The sequence below is a fragment of the Catharus ustulatus genome, chromosome Z, assembly GCF_009819885.2.
Source record: "Catharus ustulatus isolate bCatUst1 chromosome Z, bCatUst1.pri.v2, whole genome shotgun sequence".
NCBI classification, from domain to species: Eukaryota; Metazoa; Chordata; class Aves; order Passeriformes; family Turdidae; genus Catharus; species Catharus ustulatus.
In genome coordinates this window covers 25866176-25890853 of record NC_046262.2, presented here as the reverse complement: position 1 = coordinate 25890853, position 24678 = coordinate 25866176, and the positions used below count along the sequence as shown (strand labels likewise).

Sequence of the window (24678 nt, the reverse complement as noted above, 5' to 3'; positions counted from 1 at the left end):
CCTGGTTACTCTGTCCAGGCATATGTTCCATGGTCTCCTGCAAGCTCATGATGCTTTTGCCTGGCACTGAAAACAAAATATGTCATGGAAGTTGAGTGGAAATAAGAACTCTGGAACTATTAAGTAGTTTATTTCACAGTAGAAGAACTTATTCCTAATTTTTTTTTCTTGTTTCAGGCACAAATGAATCAAAATTCATCCAGTAAGTGTGAATCTTTTAGTCTGTTAGTTTTTAAACATAGAATGAAAACACATCTCTTCTTTTTTTAATTGTTGGAGACATAAACTTCTTAAATATCTGTATTTTAAATTAAACAAAATATTTTGCTTGTTGTTTTTATATAATACTTCCTTATATATGTCCTTGGCTGTTCCCTTTTGAGAGCATCAGATGAACTTGTATCTTACAGCAGTGAGGAACACATCCAGATGCCCATGGAAAAAGCTCCTGTGCAAGTTCATGATACCTTTCCATCTACTCAAGTTTAGTATGATCCACAAACCAGCAAAGCACACTGTGTTAATGATGTAAAATACCAACATGGAGGATAGAGCATTACATTCTATTATTCAGAGTTGGGGATTTTTTGCCAGTGGGAAACCAGGCCAGATTTGCTGAAGGACAGTATTGATGTAAACTGTATAATTCAAGGAGGAAGTTTCCTTATGAAGGGTATTGGACTGTGTAGTCTTCTCATATTTTGGGAATATCTAAACTTACCAGAAATACAACATTTTCTTTTTTCCATTTTAATAGTAATTTGTTTTGAACTGCCAATATTAACTATCTTTTTATAATGAAAATTAAATTTTAATTCTATATTTCACACTTTTAGTGATAATGCTCTGTCTTTTTTTTAGGTGAAGAGTTAACAAAATCAAAACTTTCTGCTCCAGCTACTGAGTAAGTTCAAATTTAAAATTCCATCAAATGCTGTTATCAAATCTTATTTTTCTGATAATTGGAAACTCATCAGAAATGACAGCTGAACCCTGTTTTTAGTTGTACCTCTATTGCATTATAAGACTAAGTGTATCAACGGATATTTCCATTCATTTTTTTTGCCCCTTCTAATACATTTGATTTATTGTGATCAATCTCAGTTGATATTTATAATTAGATGGCTACAAAATGTTTTTAAATATGACAGATTTAGTTTCTGTCCAAGAGTGTTCCATGGTAAAGTGTTTAAGATAGCAAAGCATAAATTTACACTGATCTGCATGCATTGCTTATGTGTATATATGCTGAAGTAAATGAGTTTGAAGATTTAGGTCTCAAAAATTACAGTTGCTTAACTGACATTATGGAGTGTGTCCACACACAAATTTTCACCAAGGTGTTGACTAAGATAGTCTCCTTATGTGTAAATCAGTACATTGACCTGCAAATTTTGACTAACTATTTTCTTTTTAGATGCAAAGACTAATATAGACTAACTTATCAAACTTTTTAATCGTATTATTGAGGGACTTTTTACGAGAGTTATGTAGTGATAGGACTAGGAGGTATAGCTTTAAACTGGGAGTAGTTTTAGATGAAATATATGGAAGAAATTATTTACAGTGAGTTCTGGTGAGACATGGAACCAGGTCATCCAGAGAAGTTCTGGATGCCCTGTCTCTGGAAATGTTCAAGGCCAGTCTGGAAGGGGCTTTAAGCAACCTGGTATAGTGGGTATCAGCATGGTTGGAACAGAATTTTTAAAGATCCCTTCAAAGCCATAGTATTCTGTGAATTATTATAGTTGCTACATTATCAAACTACTACTGAAGTTTTGTGATTTTTATGAATGCATGAATCTTTCATTTCTATTCAAATTTTAATTCTTAATATAGAAAGGGGAACAGTGACTTCCTGGCATGGGATCCACTCTTCAGCTCTTCTCTCGAGTCTTCCTCTTCAGCTTCTTTGGCATCCTCATCCTCCTCAGGTAAAATATTTGATGGTAGAGATTGTGTTTTCCATATTTCTGGATCTTCTGGTCTTGTTTTTTTCAGTTATTGCAAGGGCACATGCTTTGATGCATAAATGATAGAATTTTTTAAAGTAATATACTGTCTTAGTATTACATGACTGAGAAAGCAGTACATAAGACTTTCAAGCTAGAGAGCAAGAGAGAAGAGGGAGTGCTAGACACTTCAGGAAAATTCTATCTTGCTCCTGCCTTTTGTTTTATTGCCTTCTTATACTTACTGAATAATTGCTCACCATCTGGAATGTAATCCTTTTTCTTCATATGGTAAGGCTGGGAACTTAAATGGAGGTTGTTGCAGCAACTGTGAGACAAGCTGAGCTTGCACAATGAATAGGGATGGATTTCTTCTTTCCAGGAAAGTCAATTGGGCTGTGTAGTACAAAGGCATTGCAGAGCTTTGCTGTGAGCAGCTTGTTTCCTATAAAAAGGCATGATTCTGTTAGGAGATGTGAAGGCATAATCCAAGAAGGGATGGATAAAAATGACAGGACTGAGACATGAATTAAACAGAGGTCCTGAAAGCAGCAATATTGCAAGGAAAAGGATGGTATGTAGCATATGGAAGATGGAGGGAAAGAGCACATGTGGCATAGGAATTTCGGGTTGCAGAATATTAGTGTTGGTAGGACACTGGCAGGCTTTCCTGAAATCCAGTCTTTACAAAAAATATTTCCATGGTTCTTTTCAGTCTATCTGCTGTGTCTCTTTTTTATCTTAATGTAGACACTTTTCTCCTCCTATACACCTGAGAAAGGAAGTGTGTTTGCTGATTTTTTTAAACTAAGTACTTGTATTCCGAAAATTGTCCTCGCTTCTTTGTTCATGATTATGGCTTTGTAGCAGTTTTCTTCTGTGCTTGATCATGCAGATTGAATAATAATAAGGAAGATTACATCTGACAATAGAATTCTGAAAAATTGATGTTATTTCTTGGCTTAAGTAATGTTCTTTTACAACAATAAACATTGCTTTGTAACACTTCAGATTTTAAGTAGAGCTTAGTCTTTCACTACAAATTCATATTCCTTAAAGGTTACAGTTTTAACAAATCCAGCTTAGAGAATTCATCATAATTTTCTCATCCTGACTTACATAATCAGTCACTGGTATTGGCAAGTGAATCCACTGTGTGTGGTAACACATTTAAGAATAAATTCTAGAGAGAGATATATTACTGGAATATTCTAAAAAGAAATTGTGCTTTCTTAAAATACTGTTTTGATAGCTTTGGTCTTGTGTTGGAGTCTGCAGAGAAAGGCAGAGGATACTTAACTTGTGCTGGTGGCTGTAGTTGTATTTGGGTGTTTATTGCTGTGCTTGGATGGGAAGTGAAAGCAGGTTAGGAAATCTTCATCCAGCTCCTCCTGGCAGCAGAACTCTGGAGAAAGTAGTCTGTGGCTGATGAGTAACGACAGAGATCCATAATACCCTCTGTAGCTCTGTGTGGCAGGGAGTCATCTACCCTAGTCCTCATACTCATGTTCATTGAAATTGGTGCAATAGAGGCTCTTGTGGTCATGAATCTAGTTTAGATACATCTGTGCCTTGGCAAACTTTATCTGATAAATAATTATTTCAAGGATTGTAGGAGTTAATTAAGATATTTACGTTTGTGAAATAATCTGTAGAATTAAATAGAAAGTAAGTGTTCCAAATTATAACAAATTTCTAAAGTACTTGGTGCAAAAAAAATATGGATCCATGTAGTTCATGTTGTTTAAATTGAGTTCTAATGCTTCTTAAGTTGCAAGTTAGTTCTAAAAGTTTTTTTAAAATACTTATCTGATTGGATTCTCCTTGAAATCAATGTTTGTTCTTCAACTTGAAGGTTAGTAGTAAGATAGTGCTTAACATTTTTTAAAATCTCAGTACAAAACTTAAATTACATACATTGGTTGAATATAGCATATGTCCCTTATGGTTTAAATATTTGTTGAATTAATGTTTTATAACTGTGTTAATCATTGAACTTAAACTACCTTGGTATTTGACCAGACAGTGGTTTATGCAGCACAGAAGTAATCTTTGGTCATCCATGAATAATTCCACTTTACTAGAAGTTTAAGCTAACTTTGTAATCTTGAACAAACACAACAGACATTTTTTAGCTAGCTCTTGATATTTTTTAAATGCTTGAATTAGTAATTTTCCTTATTTTCATCCATATGTATTTTTAAAATAGTTTTTAACATCTCCACATTGTTTTTAAATTGGATTTATAGTAGTGTTTTAGAGCCTTTGAACGATATTTAAAATATCATGGAAAGGGAAACCTGTGTTAAAATTTTTAATGTTTAGGTGAACTTAGAGAATGTATTTGTTTATGGCAAAGGACCACTGTAGAGAGGACAACTGTACTTTTGGTCTGAAGTTTTAAATGTGTTTCTCTCTTTTTTTGATTTTGGTTGTCACTGCTATTGCTCCTAGCTTTGCCAATCTGCAAGATGTTGAGAATTGACTAACCTTACATTTTCTACTTCTATTGTCATCTAGAGCAACAGGCAACAGCAAGTGCAGGGAATACTTGTGGAAAACTCCTTTTTTTCAGCAGTCAGAAGACTATAGGAGAGAGGAAAAAAACTGAGGTGGATGATGCCTCATCCATATTGTTACTCACTAGGCACGGATTCATACAGACAGAATAACTATCAGGCCAAGTCTTGTGACTCCATTGTCTTTATTCATTCACCTGAAAGCCAAATCTGTTGGACCTTCCTGTTACAAATGTTAGGACTAAGAGGATCAAAGTCTTTGGAAGGAACAGGATAGGTCTGATTAAATAATTCTGGAGGAAATTAAAAGCAGAAAGCTGTGGAGAGGAACCAAAAATGGACTAGGAAGAAACAAAGATGAGAAAAAGTTAAATCACAACAGGTAGAAAGTCAGAGGAATAAGGAAAGTTACAGGAAATAGAGCCTTAAGTGAAGAGATACACAGTAACTATTCTTTTTTAATGTACTAAAAAAGGGAAAGTAACATGGTTGGCAGTATGAATGAAGTACATATGATATGTGACTGGCTTTTTTCTTTCTTCTGTTTGTGAGTTGGGGGGATTAGAGCAGTTATTTTTCATGCTGGCTAGTAACCCTTGTGCAGTGGATATTGAATACTTTTTTGAATATTGAAATTTTTATCTCTTCATTGTCAGTCCTACCTTCAATTCTTCCCTTTTCCTTCAGCTACCCTAACAGAGCACAATAGGAGCTCCTCCTCATCTACCACTGATTTGCCTGGGTGTAGAATATCTCAGTCTTTGCTTGGACACCAGACAGGTTCTGGGGCTACGAGCCCATCCTCACCAGGCTTTACCATTAGCACTTTGTGCAAATCTGGTGTTGCAGCAGCGCCATCAGGGAGTACAAGTACTTTATCCTGTTTTTCACGGTCTCAGAGTCAGTGGATTTCCTTTGCTGATGAACTTCTTACCATTAGACACACAAACACAGACAAGAAGGAGCCCCAAAGATTGCATTTTAAAACTGAAAATGCCTGCCTTGCCTCTTCTGCTTTGCTTGGGAGTTCTTCCAACATCTATGCTTCTGAGGATCAAAGTGACCTTTTCAATAACTCTATAAACCATGAACAATTATTCATTGAAGAAACTTGCACTGCTGCTGAAATATCTTCTGCATCATCTTCAGCACTACTGGACTATAATGTAGTGTCTTCTTGTGCTCATACAAATAAGGGTATGCCAAGCATGCATTCTGTACTGCTCTTTGCTAATAACTGACTCCAAAAAGCTTTGGATTAATTTTTCTTTTTGCTATTATTGTTCAACTGATGTTAAAATTAACTCATCTTCCTACTTAGAATGTACTAAACTGCTTGTTAATACCTGAGACAGTGAAGTAAATATTCAACTTGAAATAAGAAGAATATTCAAATGATTCATTTAAAGGCATTGTGTTCTCTTAACTATGCAGTGTTGCTTTTCTGGAAATGGGAATGTATTTTTGTGGGATGTCAGACAGCAATGAGATCTCAAAGATTAAGTAATTGCATTTGCAAAAACAGTTCTTCTCACATACAAGCTTCTAAGAGTGGTTGGTATAAAATCACTTGAGAGCAGTGAGAAAGCCCGTGATGCACTTTTAGATGTACATTTCAGGGTATCACATGGCACTATGTTAAAAGCACTTACGATTTGTGGTAACTCTCAAAACATGACATTTGTACAATAGGAACCTCTAGTAGAAACATCACTTCCAGATGCTCTACTCAAGTAAATAACTATATATATACAGTGTGATCTTTCTAATATTTTCTTAACTTTGCTTTCTTTCAGCAAGGCCCACCACTCCTCTTTCTGTGGGCACTATTGTACCCCCTCCAAGGCCTGCTTCAAGACCAAAGCTGTCTACCGGGAAACTTAGTGGGATTAATGAAATAGTATGTATTGAATATTATTTTTTTGTTTGCCATTTTGACTTGATTTCAGATACACCATTCATTTTCACTGTTACAGTGGAATTACTTTCTAGCCAATGTTCAAGGAATCACATAAGCAGATTTTCAACATTGCCAAATAGGCATGGTAATAGTTTATGATAAGTATCTTATTGCAACAAGTAATTATTAACACAAGTACAAAGGTCCAAACCATAATTTTTTCATCTGCTGAGTGTTTTTAATTGAGCAAATCAGTAATTTGTTAATGAAAGATGGAGCATGCATAAGATTGAAGTTTTTAAAATGCAAAATACTAGTGAAATTATTAAAAAACCTCCACTGATTAAGGGAAATCACCAAAGCTTTGGAAAATGAGTGGGATTTTTTCCAGTTGTATGTTGACAGAAGTAGCCCTGCACTTGGTGCTGGTTTGTGGAGAAGGGAGATGGTAGATCACATCCTGTGAGGATGGTGAGAGGCTGTGCACTGTCAGTATGTGCCTGCAGTTTGGGGTCAAGTGCTGTTGAGGAATGTGGTAAAGAATGGAAATAACTAAACAGACTATCAGACTAGGTCATGCCTAATTTCCTCTGCAAATGTTAGTATTCTGCAGTTTCACTTGATTCCTGACTTGGAAAAATGTTCCTGTGGTAAAATCCTCTTACTGATTTTCAAAGTAGCAAGATACTTTCACCATATTCGTGGTAAAAACAAAATTCTCATCAGCTTTGACAAAACTGACAAAATATTTTCAAACTGTTTAGCTTTTCTGTAGGATCAGAACAGAGTTGGTTTTGAAATCCTTTTCTCTTTCCAATAAAATTGTAGTAATTGCTCTTAGCCCAAGGAGTCTGTTCTTCATGTCATCATAATTAAATAGAATTTATCTGGTACTGTTCTGCTGTAAAATATGATCCTGAACACTCATTTTATACTGTTGCTTTTGCAATTTACTATAATCTGGATACAAGTAGATGGTTGTCAGTTGTCTTCATTATATGAAGACATTCTATTAAGTCCTTTTATAATTCTCCTAGTTTCTATCAAAGCCAACAAGTGCAATAGAATGGGGGAAGATAGTTACTGTGATGTCCTGTGCTTAGGGGAAAGCAAGCATCCCAGATTCACAAATGCTAGAGGTCAAAAGGAATTTCTAAAGTCAGAGGGTCCATACAACTCACAAAGCTTTATTATTAGATTACGCACTTGGCACAGAAATTGGTGTGTTAGTCCCTGACCTACTATATATACACAGGACAGTGGGTTCTGGATAAAGAGGTAGAATAAAAAAGGAAGAGGCATACAAATATATGAAATAAACAGGAAGAGAGAGAGAGAGAAACAGAGAAAAAAGAGATCACCAATCCTGGTTCCAGTGTTGGTTCAGCTGATAGAATGTTCTGGAGGTATCACGTAGGCTTGTTGGGCGTGCATTTTTGTCAACAGGTTTTCCCCACCTTAGAGATAAGTTTCATGTTTTCTATGCAAATTAATCATCATGCACAGTTCTTTATTTCAGGAATTATTTCATTATTTCTGGAATTCAGTCAGAGGGCTTTGGGTGTCCTGCATGGTCTTGATCCCCCCTACAGTGCATGCCCACTTCTCTGCCTCATTCCTGCACTTGAGCTGTACCTGTACTTATGCTTATATGCAGGAGCCAGAACACAGTGTTTGTCATGGAAAAGTGCTGGCTACCACTGCATAGCCCCTTCTCCAGCCACATCTTGTTCTTTTTCAGTTTGTTATTCCCAACAATCCTTGGTTATTATCAGCAGACCTTGTCTATTAGTACCAATAGCCCTTGCTTATTAACAACAGTCCTTGATCAGTATCAACAGTCTTTGTCTGTTATTACCATCAATTCTTGGTTGGTTCCACAGCTGTGCAGCTATCAGTGCTTCAGACATACACATTAGCCCTTTATCTCCTGGGATTCTACAGTTATCCTGCCAAAATGATGCTTTGGGGATTTCAGCACCTTTCAGATGGGTTAATCCCAGCATGATCATTAGTTAAATACCTTAACAGTTAAGTGTATCCTAAAACTATCCAGAGATTTAGAGTGGAAGAGACTTTAAAGTTCTCTTGGCCAACCTGCTCAAAAAAAGGGCTGACTTTAAAATTGTGTCAGGTTGCTCAGGCACATGCTGAGTTTTGAAAATCAGAGTGGGAGATTTTACAATCTGTCAATCTGGCAGCCTGTCTCAGGATTTTACTGCAAGGTTGCAAGAAAGTCTTCTTTACTGTAGCTCTTGCATCTCTTGGAAGAGCCTGACTCTGACTTCTCTGTATGTCCCTTTTTGCCTACCAGGAGACTGCTAATAAATCCCTTCTTAGGCTTCTGTTCTCCAGACTGAAAAAGCTCTGGTCCTACAGCCTATTCCTCTCACTCCTGTATTCCAGTCACAACTATTTTAGTTGCCCTCTGCTGCTCTCACTTCCAATTCATTAGTAGCTCTGCTTTAGCTCTCTAAATCTATGTTTGCCACACATACACAGGGCTGTAGTCTTAGTTTCTGATACTGTGTTCTACTATTATTATTGACGGGCTGTTGCATAATCAAATATATTAGACTTGACTCTATATGAAAGCTCTCCATTTTACACTAAAAAAACGAGGATAGGTAAGACATTAAAGAAACTACATTGAGAAGCATTATGAAATTGATTGGGGCATAAAATAAAAACTTTTCTATTTACAATATTTTTTTCATCTGTTTAAAATCACATTGTGTTATATTCTTGTGATCTCTTTTGTTCAGCCTAGGCCATTCAGCCCTCCATTGACCTCTAACTCAAGTCCACCTCCAGCAGCTCCTTTGGCACGTGCAGAGAGCATTTCTTCTATATCCTCTTCTGCTTCCCTGAGTGCAGCAAACACACCTACAGTTGGTAAGTTTAATTAACCATTTTATCTTACTTGAGAAATAGGACAACTCAGCCACCAGGTTATGCCTGTTGTGAGAGCCATTGTTGGAATTAGTTGTTTCGTATGAGAGTCTAGGTACTTCAGGCATCCTTTACAATGTCCGCTTCCAAATGACACTGAGACACAGGAAAGTAGATTAAATTAGATGAGACGATAGATCCAGTTATGGCATGTTCTGTAAGGAAAAATTATTCACAGTTAACACTCCATGAATTCTTATTTGGTATGCTTGTATATCCATCAAGGACAACATGCTATCATATATTTGATCAGAAGATGTTACTGTATAGGGGCATAAATACTTAGGGACACTGAAAGAGTCGAATGAATACAAATGTTCACAAAACTGAGTTCTTTTATATTCTTTTAATTTTGTTTGTTGATCCACAATTGCAGTTTCCAAAAAATAAATTTAATGCATCTTTTTCTTCAAGTTAGTTAAGAATATAAGCTGAGCAGTAAAAGCACAACAAACAATTAAACAAGAAAGATCAAGATGAAAAGGAAATTAGTCTTCATGTGTTGCCACTAATTTCAGAAGGTGTTCTCTTGTTTTTAAAGGAAGGCCCTTCAGTTTTGCTATTTGATTGCCATAAATCAAAAGGAGATTTTAGTTAGTTGGGATTTTTTGTTAGTTTGGGGAGGGCAGGGCTTAAGACATTTTAACTTGTTTATTTAGTGGTATTGAACTGTTTAATTCCTGAACACCATTACACCTTTAGTCACAAGTTAAATCAAATTGTCACATTGTCATTCAGTTATCTGCAAATGTTATTGTTGCCAAGGATTTCTCACACAAGCTCAGCAGCTCAGAAGAGCATCTGTGCTGCTCCTAGTAGGAGTTCTGCAGTGGAATTGTTTCCACCCTGTGCAGAAGCAAAGCTACTAAGTTCTGCCCAACCTTAGCTCTTACAGTTCAGTGTCCACCAGTTTCACAAATGCTGAGAAGCATCACAGAAACAACAATTTGGTTGCCAGAGTCTACCCAGGCTCACATCCTCTGGTCTCAGCTCTGGTGATGAGGAACCAAAAATTGGTGGCAAGAGCATCAATATCCCCAGCTCTGGGGAGATATGTGTGTGTGTTGTTGGAAACAGTGGCAGAGTGAAAACTTGAGGTGAGGCAGGAGGTAAGGAGGTGTGTGCTGACACTGAGGTTTGACATGGTTATTATTCTGGCCTAGGAAAAATAAATAAGGCCAGTTCCATCTGCACTGATTGCATTTTCCTGGGAAAATGGGAAGGGCAGTGCAAAAAGCTGAAATGCTTTGGGGCATGAAGATATAGTTTGCAATATATTCTGTATTCTTTCAATCCAGTGTTATCCCCTTAACCCATTTGTCCTGAATAATGGAGAATTGACTCTGATTATCTTCTTCCAAGTGAACTTGAAGGCATACATAATTGAGTGCTTCTTTTATGTTTTAGCTTTAATTTAATTTTGCAAAATATTTTTTACTATTAATTTTTAACATCTGTTTTTGCTTGAAATATTTTGTTTTCTTGGAATGTTTTGTTTCATTTAAATGTAATAGACGATGATCTTTTGATTCGAAATCTTCCTACAATTGAAAAGCTTTGTGAGACGCCACCAGGTATTGTACTCAAAGCATATTTATGTCTTAACTAATCATCCTAATATACTACATCTAATAAAATTTTATTTCTTTTGAAACAAGTTTCTCCAGATATTTCTGGTATCTGGCACATACAAGTTGCTTGGCATTTCAACTACATAATAAGTTATATATTGCTGAAATCACCAAAACTTATGTAACCACTTCTATATAATGTTATTGTCTGTCTATCCACTTGCCTGCTCCATAAACAAGCTGAAACTTGGGCTCGCTTTTTCAGTTTGTCATTACTACTTTCTTTCAAGTAAAGTGAAAATATTTTTACTTTGACAATCCTTATTCACCTAACATAAGCAGGTAATAATGTTTCTATATTTACATATAATGCAAATCTTAGAGGACAGACATAATAAAGATAGTATTTTTAAAAATAAATTTTATTTTCATGACAGTTGTTTAGCCAGTGTTAAAACTGTCTGGATCTTTGTTCCTAAACTGAACTAAAACCATTTGATCAGCTTTATTCGTCTGCCCTTTTTATGACCAATGATGCAGTCTTTTGTTCTGCAGTTGTGGTCTGTACCTTGAAGGTGTCAATGCAACCATTTGCACTATTATGTCACTAGCTCTTGTGTCAGCACAGCTCAGGGGCTGGTAGTGGTGATCAGGCTGAGGCAGGTGGCAAGGCATTTAAGCTAGGTTTGAAATCACTGCCAAAGGTGATAGAACTGGAGCCTTGATGTGGGCTGCAGCCTGAGATGAAGTGAGAATACTTCATGCAGCTCTGTTACTTCTCTTCCATCTGAAACCTCACAGCAGATACAGAAAACCCTGAATCTGAATGCTGCTGCATTGAATTGTACTGTCAGCAGCAAGGCAACAAAACTATGATTTTCAGCATCAGGATGAGCAGTTATGTTTGTTTTATATGATAGAATGACAGAATCATGAAAGTTGGAAAAAGACTGCCAAGATCATCAAGTCTAGCTGTTGAACAATCACCATGTCTTTAACATCTCATGGGATGATGACTCCACCACCTTCCTGAGCAGCCCATTCTAAGTGCAGAAATTCTTGCTGTAGTCCGGCCTGGAGCTCCCCTGGCACAGCTTGAGGCCATTTCCTTTTCCTGTTGTTGATTGCATGGAAGAAGAAACTGTCCCCTACCTTGCCACACCCTCCTTTTAGGCAGCTGTAGAGAGTGAGAAGGTCCTCTTTATCACTCCTTTTCTCTAGGCAAAATGCCCTGAGGTCCTTCAGCTTTTTGTCATACGACTTACTGTCCAGACCCTTCCCTTGTTCCACTGCCCTTCTCTGTACATGCTCCACCACCAAAATGTCTTCCTTGAACTGAGGGGTCCAAAACTGGACACAGCACTGGAGGTGTGGCCTCACCAGTGCTGCGTACAGGGGGACAATCCCTGCCCTGCTCCTGCTGGCCACACTGCTGCTGGTACAGCCCAGGATGCCATTGGCCTTCTTGGCCACCTGGGCACTGCTGGCTCATGTTCAGCTGCTGTCAGCAGCACCCCCAGGTCCTTTTCCTCTGGGCAGCTTTGCAGCCACTCTGCTCCAGCCTGTGGCACTGCCTGGGGTTGTTGTGACCCCAGGGCAGGACACAGCACTGGGCCTTGTTGAATGTATATTAATTTATTTATTTTTCAGTTTATTGGTTTCTAGGAAAATGCATAGATTTGTGAGTCAAAGGGTGATGAACAATGGGAGCAGAGCAAAGAAGAGAGGAGTGATCTCAGTTGTAGTTCCCAAAATAGGTCTCAGAGAAATATATATATATACTTGCTTTGATGTTCCCTAAAAAAAGCCAAAAAGAGTGTTATTATTTCTAAAAAATTTCACTTTTCAGTCAAACAAACAGTATTTGTCTTTTACCAATAGGGATATAATGAACATCTTCGTATTACTCTGCATAATTTTTGAAATATTGCTATAAAAATGTACATAAGGCCAATAAGTAAAAGATTTCAAAATAATGGATACACCTGTATACAAGGTAATCTTGTCTGCTCTACAGTTGTTTCTTGTTCCTTAGTAAATTGGCAGAAAAAGACTTTAAAGAAGCTCAGCGACTGCAGTGCCACATTCATTGAGTGTAAACTTTGGTTTTAGTGAAAGATAATTCTGAAGTTCACTATTTCACCAAACAGAATTTTTAGTAATTGGTAACTCATTATTTTATTGCACATTTGCCTCTTGAAAGAATGATTTCTGGATTCCTGAGACTATTGAGAATCACAGCTTTTGTTGGTAATTTTCAGGGAGAGAAAAATCCTTGGAATCCATCTATCCAGATGATCCATCTATTGTCTGAAACAATAAAGAAAAACAGCCTACTGGATTTTTTAAATACTGAAATGAAAAGAATAAATCATTATTTTTTAGCCAGAATCATAATAATTAGTTCACTTTTGACTAGTTCGTTTGGATCTAAGTGTTGCACAAATTGTTTGCATGGTACTGAGAACATTTTACTACCTTATGTGAGAAATTGTAATGGAGAGAGAGAGATATGAGATAGCAGAATTAGACTAGCTCATGTCTTTTGCTCTTTCTGTTGCTACTTCATTCACTTTTATGTTAATTTAAGGTCTAATATGAGATATTAGGTGCTCTGTGAAGAGCAAGGCCCCAGACTTCCTTTTTACTTCTGAAAGAGCTCAGAAAGGACAGCCACTTAGAGTAAATATGTTTAATTTGCTGTGGGCAATATTATACAGAATTATTTTGTCTCTACTTTATGATATGAAAGAGAAATTTTTCAATTTGATTATGAAAAGATAAAGACTGTGTCTCCTTTGTGATAGGTAATGCTATATGATACAGACCATCTTCATTTCTTCATGGTACACAAAACATAATAAGATGCTCTCTACTAGGCTGCTGTACTAGAAAAGAAGAAACTTCCAATATTGTCTTTTGTATTCCATACAAGTATAGAAAATTTGTGAAAAATTAAATCCCATGGCAACCTGTTCCATCAGCTGTATATGTACATTTCACAAAGCCTTAGCATGAGGTCTTGGTTGATTTTTATAGCTCGATATTGGAATTGTGTTGTGTTAGCACAAGCAACAAGTGAAGACTTCCCCAGCAATTTCTGCTTGGTAGTTGCAATGTTTGTTGGCTGAAAAAGTTAAAAGAATGTTCAATAGTTCACTTATGTGGGGTAATATTGATGAATTTATGTTTAAGTTCATTTTTACTGTAAGTGAATTTTTTATATTTCTGTGACCATTTTATCATGCATTTTTCCATATAAAAAGCATACAGTAGGGATTTTTTTAAAAAAAAATCATTCTAGTCAATTTGCTTTGGGTCTGTTGACTTCACCCCCACCAGTAGCCATTTTAATGCAGTTTTCCTGTGTCTCATGTATTTCCTTGTGTCTGTTTGCGTAATGTCATACCAGTAGTCAAACCGGTGTTCTTAGGCTGCTGAGCAGCATTTTGGTGGTACTATGTTTATGTATTTCTACACACTTTACAAGTAATACCTCAGAGGACACTGTGGCATTGGTGAAACTCTTGTGAAAACTACAGATGTAATCAATCATTCTGAAATTTGCTAAGCTTTTTGAAAATTAAATCTATACACTGTATGTATTCTAGGTGTTTCACGTGGTCCCAGCCCCGTCAGCCTTGGAAACCAGGACACCTTGCCTGTTGCAGTAGCTCTTACTGAATCTGTTAACGCCTACTTTAAAGGAGCAGATCCCACAAAGTTAGTTAAATAGTGAATTGTGTTGAATGTATTGAGTTATAATAAGAAAAGACACTTGGTCTACTTTTCATACTGGGGGAGGGGAATGAGTATGCATTAAAAGGGGAATTCAAAGGGATTTTTTTCCCTGGGTATAAGCGACAACAGTGGCTTATTGCTCTGTGATGGCCTGCATCCTGCCAGGAGTTCATATATACCTGCTTTACAAATGTGTTCAGTGACAGCACTGAGAATGACAAGGATTTTTATCATTGTCAGGTAGGTGTTACGTGTAATTTTGTGCAGATGAAAGCACTTCATTTCCTGTCACATCCATTGCTCTGCTACTTAGGCCTTGCCTAGGCAGACCTGTGCCATGTTTTCAAAGCTTGAAATATATCCAAGACTACTGTATGCTTAAGCAGTTCGTTTTTTGTTTCTTATTTCATCTTATTTCTAAACTGAAAGTCAGAATACATAGTCACATTACTCTCATTTGAGGTTGATTTTCTGCTTTTAATTTAATTCATAAGATTGTGAAATTGCATTTATTGCTTTAAAATTAGTATTAGAGCTAGGCAGTTGATGAGTTGCAATGAAGCTGATTTTTTTATTCTCTTCCAGATGTATTGTGAAGATTACTGGTGATATGACAATATCATTCCCAAGTGGGATTATTAAAGTCTTCACCAGCAACCCATCTCCTGCTGTGCTCTGCTTCAGGGTGAAAAACACAAGCAAACTAGAGCAAATTCTTCCAAATGCACAACTTGTATACAGGTTTTGTATTTTTTTAAGCATAACTGCAAGCTATATAATTTGTGAAATATGAGTTGTGTATGTAAATCAGAATTCTTTGTAGTCTGGTTGATTTAATTACAGTTATTTCACTATTATAAGCCGCACCTGATTATAACCCACACTCTAGTTCACAGCGAGGACCCGCATGCAACAAAGTAATGAATTACTAACTGAATCGCAGGATCGCGGGGTTTACTGGCTCAACTCGGGACCGGGCGGGCTCGGCCTGCTTGGGGCTGCCGACGGGGCCAGGTGGCCCAGCTCGGTGCTGCGGCTTGACGGGGCCACTCGGGCCGGCCGCCGCTGCTGCCACTGCCAGCAGGCTCACTCGCCCCAGCCCGGTGCTGCCCCGCGGTGGCAGCAGGAGCCTACCCGCGGCAGCAGGCGGAGACGGAGCCCCCCGCCTCCCCCACCCCGGGCCACGGGGCCGGCAGGAGGGAGCTCCCCACCATCCCTCAGCACTGCCAGCAGCACGGAGCCTGCCTCCACCCACCGCGCAACAGAGTAACCAGTTTGTAACAGTCGCGCAATCCTGGGTTTTACTGGCAGGTGCTCAGCTCAGCACCTCAGCTTGCACTTCCAGGTTGGGAAATTTCAGAATTTTTTTCATACATTGGCCGCTCCTGAGTGTAAGCCACATTCCCAGGTTGGGATCAAAATTTTAGTCAAAATGATGCGGCTTATAATTGTGAAATTACTGTATATATAATTTCATTTTCTGAATTAATCTTGTTCAGCTTAGTTCTTTCTACTGCCACTATTAAAAATCTCAGTGATTACTGGACTTAAAAATTGTGCTGAGTATAAATGTCATAAAAATAATTTGTAAGTGTGTTTGTGTTCTCACAGGCATTTTATAAATACATACTATTATATTAATTTCTACTTCTTTACACAGTAGTAATAATGGTAAGACTGAATGATGAAACAATAGGCTTAAATGGAAAACAAGTAGTAGGAGATTCATGTACTCTCATTTGCCATCTACTAGTGTATTTTAAATCTTAATCATTAAAAAAATCAGATTCTTTACATAACTATCTCTACTACATAGCTACATAACTATGTGTAGCAGCATGCTTGGAAAAATTTGTAGGAACAAAAGGTTGCTGATTGATTAGGATAATTGTTGTAATTACACTTAGAGATATTATTGAAAATAATTTTAAAAACCCAACAAACAAAAAAGCTGGAATTTTTTTAGCAGAAATCCATTTCAGCTGAGCAGTTTGTATTTCATTTATTGAAGAAATTATCTGAACACTAAGCTAAATGTTTTTAAATGCTATAGTTTTAAATTCTGAAATAACGAAACATATGCACATATTCTTTTGTGTTTAATTTCATTTTGTTATTTCATACTTAATGTTATGAATAAGTAATACAAAATTAAGTTTAATCACTGTTTGACATGACAGTTTATAACTGAAATGTTAGCAGAGCTGTGTCTAATGAAGTGAGATGTACTGAAAAAGTGTATTTTGCAAAAAAAAAAAGTTGTGATGTCTAGTATTCTTGCATATGTGGTGTAATATTTCACCCCTAATTAATGATCTTTCTTTGTAGTGACCAGTCACAAAGTGACTCCAGTACTAAGGACTTTTGGATGAACATGCAAGCTATAACGGTCTACCTCAAGAAATTATCAGAGCAGAATCCATCTGCATCCTATTATAATGTGGATGTTTTAAAGTATCAGGTAAACATTTTTATCCTTTTGTAAGTTTTAAGGAATTCCAGCAGATATGATATATACCCAGAAATTAAAAGAATTGTTCTTTGTCTGCCAGCATGGAGATGAACTGTCATCCCTCATCTAGACCAATTTTGAGTATGTCTCTACTCACAATGCGTAGACTCTGCCCAGGCTTAGCACATTCCTGCTATGCTTCATGACATTCCCTAAGATACAGGGCTTGTTTCAGCTTACTAATGCTTCAGCCCAATCCTGCAAGCAGGCTTCAAACATGTTTTTTTTATATTTGTCAGTAAAGTCAAATTCTCCTTTAAGAGATTTGATGGGGTCTCCTTGCATTGGTACTCACACTGTCTTTGATTTTGCAATTGTGTAAATTTTGGATGCTGTCACTGACATTTTAATGCATAGTTCTGGCTTGCAGTTGAAAGAGAGTAGGTTTAGATTCGATATTATGAAAAAAATTCTTTACTCAGGGGGTGGTGAAGCCACTGGCACAAGAGAAGTTGTGTATGTCCCACCTATCCCTGGTAGTGTTCAAGGCCAGACTGGGTAGGGCTGTGAACAGCTTGGTCTAGCGAAAGTTGTCCGTGCCCATGATGAGGGCAAGTTGGAACTACAGGGTCTTTAAGGTCCCTCCCAACCTAAACCATTCAGTGATTCTATCTGAGAATATATGACATTCTGATTTCTCACTGTGTAATAGAACAGGAGTAGTCAGAATGGATTTACTGAACATAAGTCATGCTTGACCAAGCTGACAAACTTCTGTGGTGACATGTCTGCCCCTGTGGATGAGGGCATAGCAGTAGATACTGTCTGCTCAGACTTCAGGACACCTTCATATCTGTAGTTTTCACATCTGCCTAGCATAGTTTAAAATCCTGGCATACTGAACTTGCAAAAGAGCATGTTAGGCACACAGAATTCTTGAGAAAGAAGGAAGGAAAAAAACATTTGGTTTGCTGAAATGAGTACTGTGTATTCTTCTTGTAAAAATGAGGCTTTGGCAGGTGAAAGCCCAGACAGATAAAAAAGATTTTGGCAAAAACCTGACCAAAAATGGCAAGAGTGTCCGCCAGGACACAGGAGGTTCCTCAAATAGATTGAGAATGTGGTTGAGATGCATCAGCACATGAGCTAAGCTACAGAAGCAGCATTCAACCTTCTTGCAACAGGAAAATAATGCTTTGAAGAGGTAAGAATTAATTCTGCTGGTTGCTTGTCCCATAATAACGGGTGTTGTCCTCTGGTGCTGGCTGGTTGGTCAGCTGAATTGGCACATTACACAACCACAAAGAATGAAGTAATTTTGCTGCAAACATGCATCTTGCTTAAGGTAGAACATAACAAAAACAAAGCTTGCAAAAAGTTGTAAAAGAGCAGGAAGGAGCCTCATAAGCAAGAGGAAGTTTAAACCTTTTCTTAATTATTTTAATTTAAGATTAAAATAACCAGAATTCCTTTAGGCAGCAGTTTTCAAAATTCTGTGATTAAGGACTCCTGGGTCAATTGTTCTCTTGGTATTTTGTCAGCACTGAGACTTATATTAATTACCATCCAAATTACCTCTAAGTCTGCCCAAAAGGTGAATATTTTAATTAATTTGTTTTCAATGGTTTATTCTTTTACAGGTATCTTCAAATGGCATACAGTCTACTCCCTTGAATCTTGCAACTTACTGGAAATGTGATGCTAGCACTACTGATGTGAGAGTGGATTATAAATACAATCCAGAGTCTATGAATGTGCCCAGTACGCTGTCTAATGTCCAGGTTGTGGTACCAGTAGATGGAGGAGTAATAAACATGCAGTCACTTCCACCTGCAAAATGGTAATATTATTTTCAGGAAATTTTCAGATACATTTCAGTGTATTTTTTATCATTGTATCCTGAAAAATGTCACAGGAAGAAATAGCAAAATGTATCATATCAGATGTCTAGATATTTTGTGGACTAAAACAAATTATGTGCAGCCAATTCACATAAACTGAAAGAGTCACTGAGTATGCATCCCAACTCTGAAATAATACAAGTCTTTATGAATTTTTCAATGTTTGCTTCTTTTGTCCAATAGAATAGACAATTTTAATATAGTAATTTGAAATGGTTAAAAAACATTTTCTCTTGTGTGTAACAAAATATTTTTATACGGGGATTATATAGAAAAAGTAGCAGAAAGGCAGTTTTGAAAAAGATTTCCTGATTGTTCTAACTTAAAAATTAGCTTCTAATGGAAATAGTTTTAGAACAAACATCTGTAACTAAGTAACTGAGGAGCTTTCCATAAACCAGTTAGCGCTGTGTCTCAATTCAATACATGCAGATTATTAGACTAGCAGCTACCTGCTGAGCCTGCATTTACAGTAGCAGTTCAAAGTGTGACACAGATAGAAGGAAATTATGTTACAAGTTTGTGGAAACAAGCAGAGGGTAGTGGGACTAGACAGACTAGTACACCCCTGGAGCAAAAGGTGAGCAGAATTCAATCACTGTGCAGCATACTCATACTTGCCTGGCTGTAACATAAATCCTGGACTGTTTATTCCCAAAATGGTCTTTTAACATGAAGAGGGCAAAGAACACCAAGTTGAAGGAAGTTAGGCTTTATTAACCGTTTTTCTTGTAGATCAGTTTACCTTACAAAGCAAGGTATAAAAGAAAAATAAACATGATGCTTTTATTGGGTAGATTCTTAGGTTTCTGGAGGCAATACAATCACAGGTGTTTATTGGACAATGTAGTAATACAGTATAATTTTAAGTGGAAAAAAATCCTTACAGGACTGAATCCTTGTTGACTTGGAATTTCAAGGAAACAGTACTTTTAACCAAATCTTAAGCTTATTCTGAACAAGAACATGTTCAGTATCCTTTCTGAACAAAACAGCTACACTGTGGTGAAGCCAGTCTCCCTGCTCTGGCTTCTTCCAGAAAAACGCTCTGTAATGAAGCAGAGTAAAAGCAGGAACACCCACCCAGAACATCCAGTTTTAGCTGGGAAGGCTTAGGAGCAGTTGCATTAGTGAATTCACCTGGGCAGCTTCCAAGACTCAGAATTTTGAGTCTGGCAAGCTGACCAAAGGAAAAAAAGTTCAACATGGCCCAGACATGTATAGTATTTGTACTCTCTGTACCTCTACTACCTGTTCCATCTAGTGGATTGGGTGGTGGGGTTTTGGTCTTCTTTTAGGAAAAAAGTTCTTTATAGCTTGACTTCCTGTGAGTAAATGCACGCTGCTTATGTGAGCATTTCAGTCCTGCTACATCAATTTCAAACCTATTAGTACTTCAGGCTACTCACACCTTTTTTTGACTTTCCTTTGATGTAACTGCTAGAAAGTCCTCCAGGAGTCAAAATGGCCTGTCAGCTTAGACACTCTTCGTACCCTTTTCTGGCCCTTTACAGTGTCTGAAATTAGCCAGAACAGAGTGTCACTGATGCAAATTAGTTTTACTAGAATGGAAATGGAATAAAATTATTGCTCTGGGGACTCTCAATTAGGGGACAAGAATCAAAGTTGCTTCCCATTCTACCATCATCACAAAGCATCAAGTCATAGCTTCCAGCCTGCTTCCAGAGTAACTTACCCTTTAAGACTGCAAAGGGGTTTGAATTTTGGAGCCATAGGTGGGGACACAGGACAGTGTTAAATGTGTAAAAAATTATTGTGTAAAATGTGTAAGAGAGCATGTTCTTCTGAGCTCACTGCTCTGGAGTGATGCACACATGCCCTTCTCTTCTCCTGTTTTCCTCCTGTAGTTTTCCACAGACTTACCTTAAAAGGGTGCAAATATTTTTATAGACTTCCATTTAGAAATGTCTGTAATATACTGGTGTAAATCAAGGGAAATAAATTTCTAAACCCAGTGCTTGTAACTAACCTACCATTCTCTTATAGGAATGCAGACCAGATGAAAGCATGTTGGAAAATATCCAGCATTTCAGAAAAGTCTGAGAATGGAGGCAAGTTGAACTCTTTTGTTTTCCTTTCTTGTGCAGAAATTTTTTAACAGTAAACAGGTGATCATTTTAGCTTCTATGCCCTCTAACTCCTTTTTACACATTTTCTCATGCTGTGTTCTGTTTACTAGTTCACCTCCTTCTCAATTAACTGCCTCTGAAAGATTCTATTATGAGTAAGATGTCAAAATATAAATTTAATTATTAGCTATAAAAGGGAAAATAATGAAGTAAGTAGTTCTAGTTCAGTTAGTAGTTCTAAAATAGTTTAGATGGGATAAGAAATTATTGCATTCATGCTATTTGGAAGTGAGCAGTTACTCAAATGAAAATAGGTTTATAATTTGTGTCTTTCCACACATAGATAATTTTAAAACATTAGAAGGAGGTAGGTGGAGGAACTGGGGGTTAAAAAAAGAATCCAAAAGTCCTGAGCTTAGATATATTATTCTTGACCAACATTTTGAGTCTTGGTTTTGACCATAATGACTCCTGGAAAAAAATTAATCTATGCACATCTGCTCAGAGTGGTAATTCATACAATATTGTGTAAGGTACCAATAGTTGTCCTCTGCCCAGTGCCTTTCTCTGAGCTATAGTTGATGTCACAACCCCTGCAGTCTCTGCAGGTGCAATATTTCTCTGAAGTAGTACAGCAGCCAAAGGATCTCATCCTCAAAGCCTCTGTGGAGAAATGAACTGCTAATTTTTCGAACACATATAAATTATATATGTTCCTTTTCCGAGTTAAGTAAAGGCCCGTCCACCTTGGACAAATCCAGTAAAATTGGTCCAAATCGGGTAGTAATTGACGTGTTATGAAATTAAAGGTCCTGTCCCTGCTCACTATCTGCCACCTAACTGGCATGTGGCTGCCCTACGTCCCTAGCTACTGTCTTAGTTTATTTAAATATCAGCAGAAAAATGAACACCCTCATATACATGCAAGTCCAACCTACAGAACTCTAAATTCACCAGCAAAGCCAATTCATTTTCTGTCAAATTGGAGGTCAGTTTGGAAGGTAAATGTTGAGACACCAGGTCTACCTGGTCCTTTTTGGAGAACAGGTCAATCCCATGTAAAGACACCAGGTCAACCTGCTGGGACTTAAGAGCCTGGAAAAAAAAAAATCTAGAATTCCAGGACAACAGGTCTACCCAGGCACTGGGAGAGGTCTGAGAACCCACCAATACCCTGGACAGGCATACCAGCATCCTGCAGACCACCCCCCCCACAAAGTCACTGCCAGAATTTCCCACCATTTTGGGTCCACCTTGGACAGTGGGGCGGTAATGGGTGGTCAGTCCACTTACCAAGGTCATTGCCCCTATGAAACCAGGGGGCCAGGTTTCGGGCAAGGAAGCCATGTGGCTTCTTACCGAGGAATTTGTTTTGCCAAATTTTGGAAGAGTTTGTTGGGCTGGTGATTCCCAAAGACTCGGAGCTGGAGCTGTACTCACCAAAGCTGCCTTGGCCGGCGCGTGCCGGCCCTCACCTTCATTGCGCCATGGGCAGACGGGTTGGGTGGGTAGTTGACATGGCCGTGGACCCCGGGTGCTCCAGCAGTCATCTCCCTCAGCCCCGGGATTCGGCAAGACCTGCTGCCTGGGGCTGTAACACCCGCTGCCACTTGTGTGGCACTGGGCCACCTGCCTGCCGGAGGCCTTCCCAGCCAACCCGGAGCCCTTTAGTCATGTTAAGAATTTAGTGAAGGGGATTGTGAAATCACAGATTTGCCTGTAATTATGACTGGTTTCATATAGAAACCACAAGTATAATTAGAGAAGACAACTTTTATTCCTGCAAAGTTGTGGTTATCAGTCCAACAAAATCAGAGAAAATTTTATTGAACACAGGTGATTGGTCTGGTGTATTTTGTCCTTCATTAACCTCACAGTTCCCTGCTATTTGTCTTCCACTGTATTGGATTAGCCCTCTTTTTTGATTATTTTTCCCTTTTCCAAACTCTGTGGCTTCTTTTAAAAGGAAAAATCATACTGAAAATGCAGCCAGAGGAAGAGGAACTGTACACCTGCAGAGCAGCACAGAGTTGGCTGCTAGTGATCCAGTTCGCATTTTGTGCATTGACAGCAGATTTACACATATCCCACTGCTTCTGCTGTATTCCTTCTCTTCCCACCATCTTTTCCTCCCGTTTTCTTTGAGTATAAATGTGTAGTACTCAGTTCAGGAGGAAGTAATACTGTGCTGATCTTGCACTTACAGAAGCAAAGGGAGAAGTTGCACAAACACTGTCAATGTCAGGACAAGTGTCTTCAAGTTTTTTTTCCTGGGGGACAGCATGATAAAATTATTGGGCGTATTTTTATGGTCCAACATACTATGTGATCTGTCAATTGGAGAGAGATTAAGAACTCTCAAAGCACTTGAATTATATGAGTTTCCATATTTAAAGTAGAAAGAATTTCCCAGAAATAAGAAATTAAAGAAATTAAATTAATCTTAAGCTAAATTTATCAAGAACAAGGCACTGTTTGAAACCATTTCTTTTAGTTCCTGCTTTTACCTCAGTAACATTTAAGTTACTAACTTACCTTGTAATTTAGCAGTTCTTATTGATAGGAATAGCAAGTTGTTTTAAAGTAAAATTATTCCATTAATTTTAATTTAAATCTCATTTTCCCAGCACACTTCACAAGAACAAGAAAAGATCTGTTTTAAAACTAGAAAGTAGTAGCAATGTGGGGATTTTGAAAATGCCTTTCATTGCCTACAGAAATGTACTAAAACTAATTTTGAACTATTAGTGCTTTATAATAGTATCAAAGGGATGCCACTTCACCACTGTCTCTGAAAAAAATCAAGTGAAATTTGTGAGAAGTATTTAATCAGACCTTGTCTTTTTTGGAAACACAGTAATTTGTTTCTTCTGGGTATGTTACTGTAGAATTGCTTTTCTTCCAATGTTTTTGTTCATGTGTACTTTCATCCAGACAGATCATGGCAACTCTTAAATTTCTCATGTAGTTTCAAATCTGCTAGTGAAAAGCAGATAGTACCTCCTATCTATCAATCAGATACCATCTACCACAAGATAGATGGTAGTAAGTGCTTAGAGACCCCCAAACACAAATGGTTATAGGGACCAGTAGTAAGCGATTACCCACATTTTGGGTAGTGTTTCTCTTTAAATCACTCATTAGTCATTGTCTGAAACAGACCATTGGAAAAAACAGACTTGTACTCTTAACTGTTTTGCAAGTGTATGTAGGGGTGCCCCTGGGACTAATAGATCTCAAAGGGGTCACCATCTGAGTTTCACTTCATACTACTAAAAATTTGGGGAGATCATTTACTTCTTGCAAAACAATCAGCTTCTCAGTTGTGTTGTTTTTATAGGTTCTGGATCCCTCAGGGCAAAATTTGAGCTTTCGGGAGGACCCAGTAAACCAGCAACACTTGCAGTGCAATTCATCAGTGAAGGAAGCACCCTTTCAGGAGCAGATGTGGAACTTGTAGGCACTGGTTATCGGCTTTCCCTTCTTAAGAAGAGATTTGCCACTGGTAAGACACTGACATGCTTATATATTCAAGTTAATGTTATATATTCTCTAGTGTTAAATTCTAAAATACAAAACTGTTAAATGAGTGATGTATAA

General features: G+C 37.7%; 1 protein-coding gene across 7 annotated transcripts in view; it reads left to right on the top strand.

The window, feature by feature from the left end:
* Window positions 1-24678, top strand: part of FCHO2 (FCH and mu domain containing endocytic adaptor 2) — an 83398-nt gene that overhangs the window by 56528 nt on the left and 2192 nt on the right. For 2 of the 7 annotated variants that reach the window (XM_033085162.1, XM_033085161.1), the window contains exons 15-27: window positions 178-202; window positions 862-904; window positions 1840-1934; window positions 5159-5668; window positions 6268-6371; window positions 9137-9266; window positions 10838-10897; window positions 14506-14617; window positions 15221-15376; window positions 16964-17096; window positions 18728-18927; window positions 20996-21060; window positions 24419-24583. In XM_033085162.1, the coding sequence (XP_032941053.1) occupies window positions 178-202; window positions 862-904; window positions 1840-1934; window positions 5159-5668; window positions 6268-6371; window positions 9137-9266; window positions 10838-10897; window positions 14506-14617; window positions 15221-15376; window positions 16964-17096; window positions 18728-18927; window positions 20996-21060; window positions 24419-24583 (1798 nt within the window). Of the gene's footprint in view, window positions 1-177; window positions 203-861; window positions 905-1839; window positions 1935-5158; window positions 5669-6267; window positions 6372-9136; window positions 9267-10837; window positions 10898-14505; window positions 14618-15220; window positions 15377-16963; window positions 17097-18727; window positions 18928-20995; window positions 21061-24418; window positions 24584-24678 lie in introns of those variants that run through there. The other 5 variants (XM_033085165.1, XM_042780137.1, XM_033085164.1 and 2 more) reach the window with 4 other exon arrangements.